Source organism: Neolamprologus multifasciatus, chromosome 14 (assembly GCF_963576455.1).
Source record: "Neolamprologus multifasciatus chromosome 14, fNeoMul1.2, whole genome shotgun sequence".
Taxonomy (NCBI): Eukaryota; Metazoa; Chordata; class Actinopteri; order Cichliformes; family Cichlidae; genus Neolamprologus; species Neolamprologus multifasciatus.
The window spans coordinates 20,479,361-20,486,135 of NC_140452.1; the positions used below are offsets into that span (position 1 = coordinate 20,479,361).

The following is a 6,775-nucleotide window of genomic DNA, read 5'->3' on the forward strand; positions in this document are numbered from 1 at the left end:
TTTCAGGGAGTGATGTCACTGTCTGCTTTACCCTCAATTCTAAGCCTCAACATAGCGATGAAGGCTGTGAACTAATGGAAATAACTGACGTACGCCAAGGGAAAACTTATTAACTCATTGCATCCTTCTCCATCCCCGAGCGGGAATAGTTAGAAGGACCCATCTGGAGCTTAATATTGTGCAGGGGTTTGACAGAGAAATAAGAGAATAGCATTTCATCATGTCTGAGTGTAATTAACAAGACTTTCTCGAGCTCTGGTCTTGTCGGAGTTTATTCGAGAAAATAAACAGTTCATCCCCAGATGTCAGGAAACAGAGGGAGCGGCTCATCTGAGTAAACCATGAGATTAATTCACACCCACGATTATTGTTGGGAGGAGAGAGAGAGATGCTGACTAACATCAACCAGCTCGTAGTGTATCTGTCAGGGTATTTAGAGCGTTTGGTGAACTCACTAGGCAGAGGTACCCAGCATGAATCCAGTGGAAAATGAATATTTTCCAGCCTTTTTCATTTGGGTATTTACTTTAGTAGTTTTCTGCCTTTGGGAATTAAAGCAGAGGACTTGGGCATTATTCATAGAAATGCCATGTGAAAGCACTTTATGCAACTTTACACTAGAGAAAACACTACATTTTGACTTCACTACATTTGGTTTTTACTTTTCAGATTAAGATGTTACATTAAATGCATTAAATTTAATTAAATATACAGTCGTGTGAAAAAAGTGTTTGCCCCCTTCCTGATTTCCCCTTTTTTTTTGTATGTTTGTCACCCTTAAATGTATCAGATCATCAAACACCTTTAAATATTAGACAAAGACAACACAAGTAAACACAAAATGTAGTTTCTAAATGAAGGCAAGTGTTATTAAGGGCAAGTAAAAAACATAAATGACAACCATGGTATGTATCGCATCTTTGGAAAGCTATGTTCAATTTCTATAGCCACGTCCTGGCACACCTGCCACACCTTTTCTTAAACAAGAAATCACTTAAATAGGACCTGCCTGACAAAGTGAAGTAGACTTCAAGATTCTCGAAAGCCAGACGCCATGCTGTGATTCAAGGAAATTTGCGAACAAATGAGAAACAAAGTAACTGAGATCTGTCAGTCTGAAAGGGTTGTAAAGTCATTTTTAAAGCTGTGAGACTCCAGCAAACCACAGTCAGAGCCTCCCAGGAGTGGCAGACAGACCAAAATTACACTGAGAGCACAGCAACGACTCATCCAAGAGTCACAAAAGACCCCAGATCAACATTTAAAGGATTGCAGGCCTCACTTGCCTCAGTTATAGTCAGTGTTCATGACCCCACTATGAGAAAGAGACTGGACAGATTTCCAACGCTGAAGGAAGATAAAGGCTTGTCTCAGTTTTGCTAGAAAACATCTTGATTATCCCTTCAGATTTTTGGCAAAATACTCTGTGGAAGACAAAACTGTAACTTTTTGGAAGGTTTGTGTCCCATTACATCTGGTATAAAACGAACATCATACCAACAGTAAAATATGGTGGTGTTAGTGTGATGTTCTGTAGCTGTTTTGCTGCCTCAGGACCTAGAAGACTTGCTGTGGTAAATGCAACCATAATTTCTGCTGTCTACTAAAACATCCTGATGGAGAGTGTCCAGCTGTCTGTTCCTGACCTCAAACTGAAGCGCACTTGAGTTCTGCAGCAGGGCATTGGTTCAAAACACACCAGCAAGTTCACCTCTGAATGGCTTATGAAAATCAAAATGAAAACTTTGACTTGTGACCTAGTCAAAGTCCTGACCTGAATCCGACTGAGATGCTGTGGCATGACCTTTAAAATGCGGTTAATGCTCGAAAACCCTCTAAAGTGGCTGTATTACCATAACTCTACAAAGATGAGTGGCTCAAAATGCACAGCGCTGAAAAACACTCACTGTGACAAATGCTTGATTGCAGTTGTTGCTGCTAAGAGTGGCCCAACCAGTCATTAGGTTTAGGGGGCAATCACTTTTTCACGCAGGGCCATGATGGTCTGAATTTTTTTCCCCTCTTTATAATAAACATCTTCGTTTTCGGCTTTTAACACATTTATAAAAGTATGTTTTTCAAATCATTCTTATGCATTGCTTTTTTAAAATAGCAGTATCAGGGGTATTTTTACAGTTTTTTTCGAAGTATTTGAGTTCTTTTTCCTCTTAAAATCAGGCAGGGATGTTATCAGAAAGAGTCTCGACTTTCCTGTTTGGCGTTAACTGTGCAGCTCCAGCCTAATGCCTGATCCACTTTCATTCATGGTCAGAGACAGACTTCAGTCTAGTGTGTTTTCAAAAGTCTAAAATTTTATTAATGTCTCACGTTAGAGCTGTAGACACTAAAACAAAATGCAATAGAACAGTGGCATAAAGGCTGTTTGAGGATTTGTGGCCTGACATCTGTTAGAAGAATTAACTGTCAGCAGTTTAAAAGCTGAAAGTGCAGAACAGACACAGAGTAAACTGTACCGTTCATTGTGTGCGCCTCAGTACACCATGTGCTATTCGGGTTACATTGCCTGGTGTGTTCTTTATTTATTACACAAATACAGCTGTATCGTGTCACGGATGATTCACTTGTCTGTCCAGAATGTCTCAGTAAGGAAATAAAAGCGGCACATGTCAGGCAAACACAGCAGAGTTTTTCCAGTCCGAGTACACCAAGAAGCCGGTGAAGCTGCTGTCTGTCTTGGTGCTGGAGTAAAATCCATTGTACTCTGAGAGAGCCATCTGCACCCACACCTGATCGCCGGGGATGAGGTGAAGTAGGGAGCCGCCTGAAAGAGATGCCGGTTTAGGCCAGTTGCCATAAAACTGAAAATAAGAAGCCACAGCATGTCCGTTCTTCATCAGGTCGAACTGCAGGCTGGCGCGGTACACCGTGGCGTGGACGGCAAAGTAGTAGACTCCAGGGACTTTGCAGGTGAAGCGTCCCGTCTCTGAGTTGTAGTCGCCCTGTTCATTGATCAGGATGGTGTCAAAGCGGACTGCGTCGCCCACATTCAGGGGCGAGGTTTGGCCCTGAGAGAGTTTGACACTGAAGGCGGATTTAGGAGCCACTGCACACTCGCCCGGCTGCCCCCTTTCCCCCTTTTCTCCAGGGTCACCCCTGTCTCCAGTCAGGCCTCGCACTCCTGTCTCACCTGGAGAGGAGGAGGAGGTGCACAAATATGAGAATCCTGCACCGATTTATCACATGCTCACACACAAATCCATATAAGTACATACCTGGGCCCCCTCTCTCCCCTTTATCCCCCTTTTCCCCAGGAGCAGCATCCCTCCCATCCCTCCCGTCTCTCCCTGGCTGACCAGGACTGCCATGAACCCCAGGAGAGCCTGGGATACCAGGGTGGCCAGTACACAGACTGGGGGGGATCTTATTATCCTCTAACTGGTTGGAAAGATGGACTTGTAGGACGAGGAGGGAGGGGAACAGGGACAAGAGTCTGAGTGAGGTCATTGCAGTCTCAAGGCTGAGAGAAAACGAGAAATGGAAAAAAAACAGATGAACAAGCACAAACAGGTCTGTGGACGAGTAACACTGCATTACAGACAATGGGAAATATTGACCTGACTAAACAAAAGAAAACCACAACTCCCACTAAAATAAAACAAAACATTATGAAAATAACAGAGGGATGAAGAGCGCATGTAATTTCTGGAAACTGCAGCATACATAAACACCAAATGGGTGATTTACACACGATTTATGCCTTTACAGTAAAAATGTATTCGTTTTTTCATCAGACAGGCTCTGACAGAGAGTTACAGAAATCTGTCAAGTAGATTCAAACAGTCTCATCCACTACGGAGTGGAAGCTCTCGTTTAAAACTCAACCTAACTGATTGATTGACAGTTTTATATCAGTCACAAAACTCAAATAACAACAAAACAAATTGTAAACAGAGTAAAAGTAAAAGACATCAGGTTGCCATGAATATCTCTATAGAACACATAATTTACATGCTCCAAACTTATTTCACCCTATCTTCTTCAATAACAATATAATGCAATGAAATCTTTTTGACCTTGAGTATTATAAACAATAATGCAAAACAGAGGCTTTTGTTAAAAAGTATAATATTTTGCAACTCACCACCTCACAGTTTGGTTTATGGACAACATGTCAGCGTCTTAGATTTAGAGTAAAGCTGGTGAGGGGTTCACTGAATTCGCTTCAGGCAGCGCTTCAATCATAAAAATAATCCCTTTGGGATTAGTTGGACCTGATTATCAAACAAACTAAATTTCATGTTTGATCAGAAAGTACATTTTTTTTGTTCTCATATGTACAACAGAAAACAGAGTCACAGCTGTATAACAAAATATTAAAACACTTAATTGAGCATGTTTATGTATACGGTGCAAAAAAGCCACATGAGCATGCAGGCTGCAGGGAGATTAGACCAGACCAGAGGGAAGTAATTTTAACTCTTTGACTCTTTGCATTTACATAACAGCTTAATTTACAGATTTACAGCAACGGTCATTTCTAAACAGGTCGTTTGTATGACACACAGACTGTAATATGATAGGCATTATAGACAATTTCCAGCTCAGGAGGTGGAAAAAAAATCTTCAACTACTCGTTTAGCAAAGATTAGTGAGCTCTATAAATCAAAACACTAATATTCTAAACAGATGTTTCATATAAAAGTTTGTTGACACACTGAATACCAGCTGGCCTACTCAGAAATGACTTACGGTCATACCTAACACTCAAATTCTCTCTTTCTCTCCCTCTGCTTCCTGCCCATCCCTGAACACAAGCGGCCTCGGCCCTCAGACGACTCTGCCCAGACACTCAGGTTATCAAAGTGCTAATTTCTGCTACCTACTCTGTATAAAGTGTGGAATTTAAAAATATATATATATATTTGTCCTGCAGCACTTCAAAGGCTTTATCTTTCTTTTCCTGCCAGGTTTTCTCTCATCCAGGATCCAATCAAAGAAGAAGAGGAGATAAAAAGCTGCACTGTTGGATCCTCTGCCTGAGAGCAGGAGGCGGAGGAAAGCTAACAGCTGTCTGAAAGCAGGTTTAGTAATGAAAACCTGCCGTTTGCGGTGTGTGACAATAATGAGAAAAGTTGGGTCTTGTTGGTCTCCTAATGGGAAGTTACCTCCACAACAGCTGCAGGAACAGAGAGAAGGGGCAGAAAGAAGGATGAGGTTGGATAAAAGCAGAAAGTCAAGAGAGAGAAACTGTAAAAAAAAAAAAAAAAAAAAAAAAAAGAAAAAGAAAAGGAGGAGGAGGGATACTGAGTTACATGAGTTACATTTCTGCATTCTTGGCAGAAATAGAGAGCAGACATGAGAACAAATAATGGAGAGTCTGAGCAGATGTCTGCAGCCACTCCTCAGTAGCCCTCAGATGATTAGAAACATTTATGGTTTCAATAAAAGCACGAAAAACTCAATCTGCTGTTTATAGGCCACTAATATGAGAACCACAAGGTTCACTGGAGAGGATCGCTCAGTCCTCTGACTTACCATCTTTTCCTTTTTTTCATGCAGACACTATCCAAAGCAGCACTGTAACCGCCTTGTTTTTGTACTTTTTTAAATGCAATCAGCATTTCTTTTCATCCAATCCACTTCACTGCACTGGAGCTCTGATGGAAACTTAAGTTTTGCTACCTGGGTGGTTCAGATTAACATTTCAGACCAGTTTAATGGTTTCATTGCAGCACCACAGCCATTCGGTAAAAAGTCTGGCACGTTGCCTTCAGGCCAGCTGGAGTTTGATGATATTATCCACATTTACTGTAACTCAGTATCAGGCTGTTAAAGGCAAAGCTGCCTGTTTTATTATGACTCTCTCGTAGTGGGAAGTACTGTAACTAGGTAGAGACAGTAGACACAAATTCTAGTTACTTTATTTATACTCCTTCAGCATGTTGCCATTGTTATTGTCATAGTTTTATTTTTACTGTACTACAGTGTCAGACAGCTTCAGATTCAGTCTGTGATGATTTAAATAAAGCTGAGGCATAAAGAAAACCTCCTTTCTGTGATAATAATGCAGTACTGTAAACACAGCAACATAATAACTGTGTTATATTCTACTGTTTAGCAGCTGTGTACTTCTTCTTTTGATACTTGAGCATTTTTACTGTGTAATTCTCTCTTATAGTTATAGCTGCGCAGTACACGACGCAATATGTGGAGAAAAAGAGCTTTTTGCTGTGAAATGAAAGCACTGACAAGCAGCTTTCATTGTTTAATTGTAGGAAAGGATCAAAACTTTACCAGATGATGCACTGAAGTCTTGAAGTTCTGCTGCTTCTGATGATGATGATGACAACGACGGTGATGTTCGTATATGTGTGACCAGTGAAAGCTGTTCCTTCTGGTCAGAGAGTCCTGCTGGGGAAAACTGAAAGGAAATGGTAATGAAGCTCAATTAGAAACTGCGGTGGGTGGGTGGGTGGGTGTGTGTGTGAGAGGAGGAGCCGTGGGTGGAGGAGACATGCAGAGGAAAATATGTGATGTTAGTCCAGCACAAATAAGAGAAAAATGTAGCTGAAAAACAAGTGACAAAACCAGCGTGAGGGGAGTGATAAACGGAGGAGTGTTTAGGATGTTGCATAACAGTGTTGGGGGAAACTCTCCAAGGCAAAACCACAGAAAGTTCAGAGGGGCTGCAGTCAAAAGAGGCAAATGTCCCCAGAATGCATTGCTGCAGCTGAAACTGAGCTGTCCTCAAGCTTCGTTATGCAAAAACACTGCTGCCTACAAAGACAGAGCCTTAAAGAAAGGCAAACACGGA

At 41.5% G+C, this 6,775-nt stretch overlaps 1 protein-coding gene across 1 annotated transcript; it reads right to left on the reverse strand.

The window, feature by feature from the left end:
* Positions 1-2,292: 2,292 nt before the first annotated feature.
* c1qtnf5 (C1q and TNF related 5) lies at positions 2,293-6,520 on the reverse strand. Its single transcript, XM_085131680.1, has 3 exons — positions 6,256-6,520; positions 3,234-3,478; positions 2,293-3,148 (listed from the first exon to the last, which is right to left on the reverse strand). The coding sequence occupies exons 2-3, from the start codon at positions 3,463-3,465 to the stop codon at positions 2,628-2,630; spliced, it is 753 nt and encodes a 250-aa protein (XP_084987806.1). The 5' UTR covers positions 3,466-3,478; positions 6,256-6,520; the 3' UTR covers positions 2,293-2,627.
* Positions 6,521-6,775: the final 255 nt, after the last annotated feature.

Coding starts and splice junctions, on each gene's coding strand:
- c1qtnf5 (XM_085131680.1), bottom strand. CDS start 3,465: ATGACCTCACTCAGACTCTTGTCCCTGTTCCCCTCCCTCCTCGTCCTA. Junction 3,149..3,233: donor AGGGGAGAGAGGGGGCCCAG/GTATGTACTTAT, acceptor CCTCCTCTCCAG/GTGAGACAGGAGTGCGAGGC.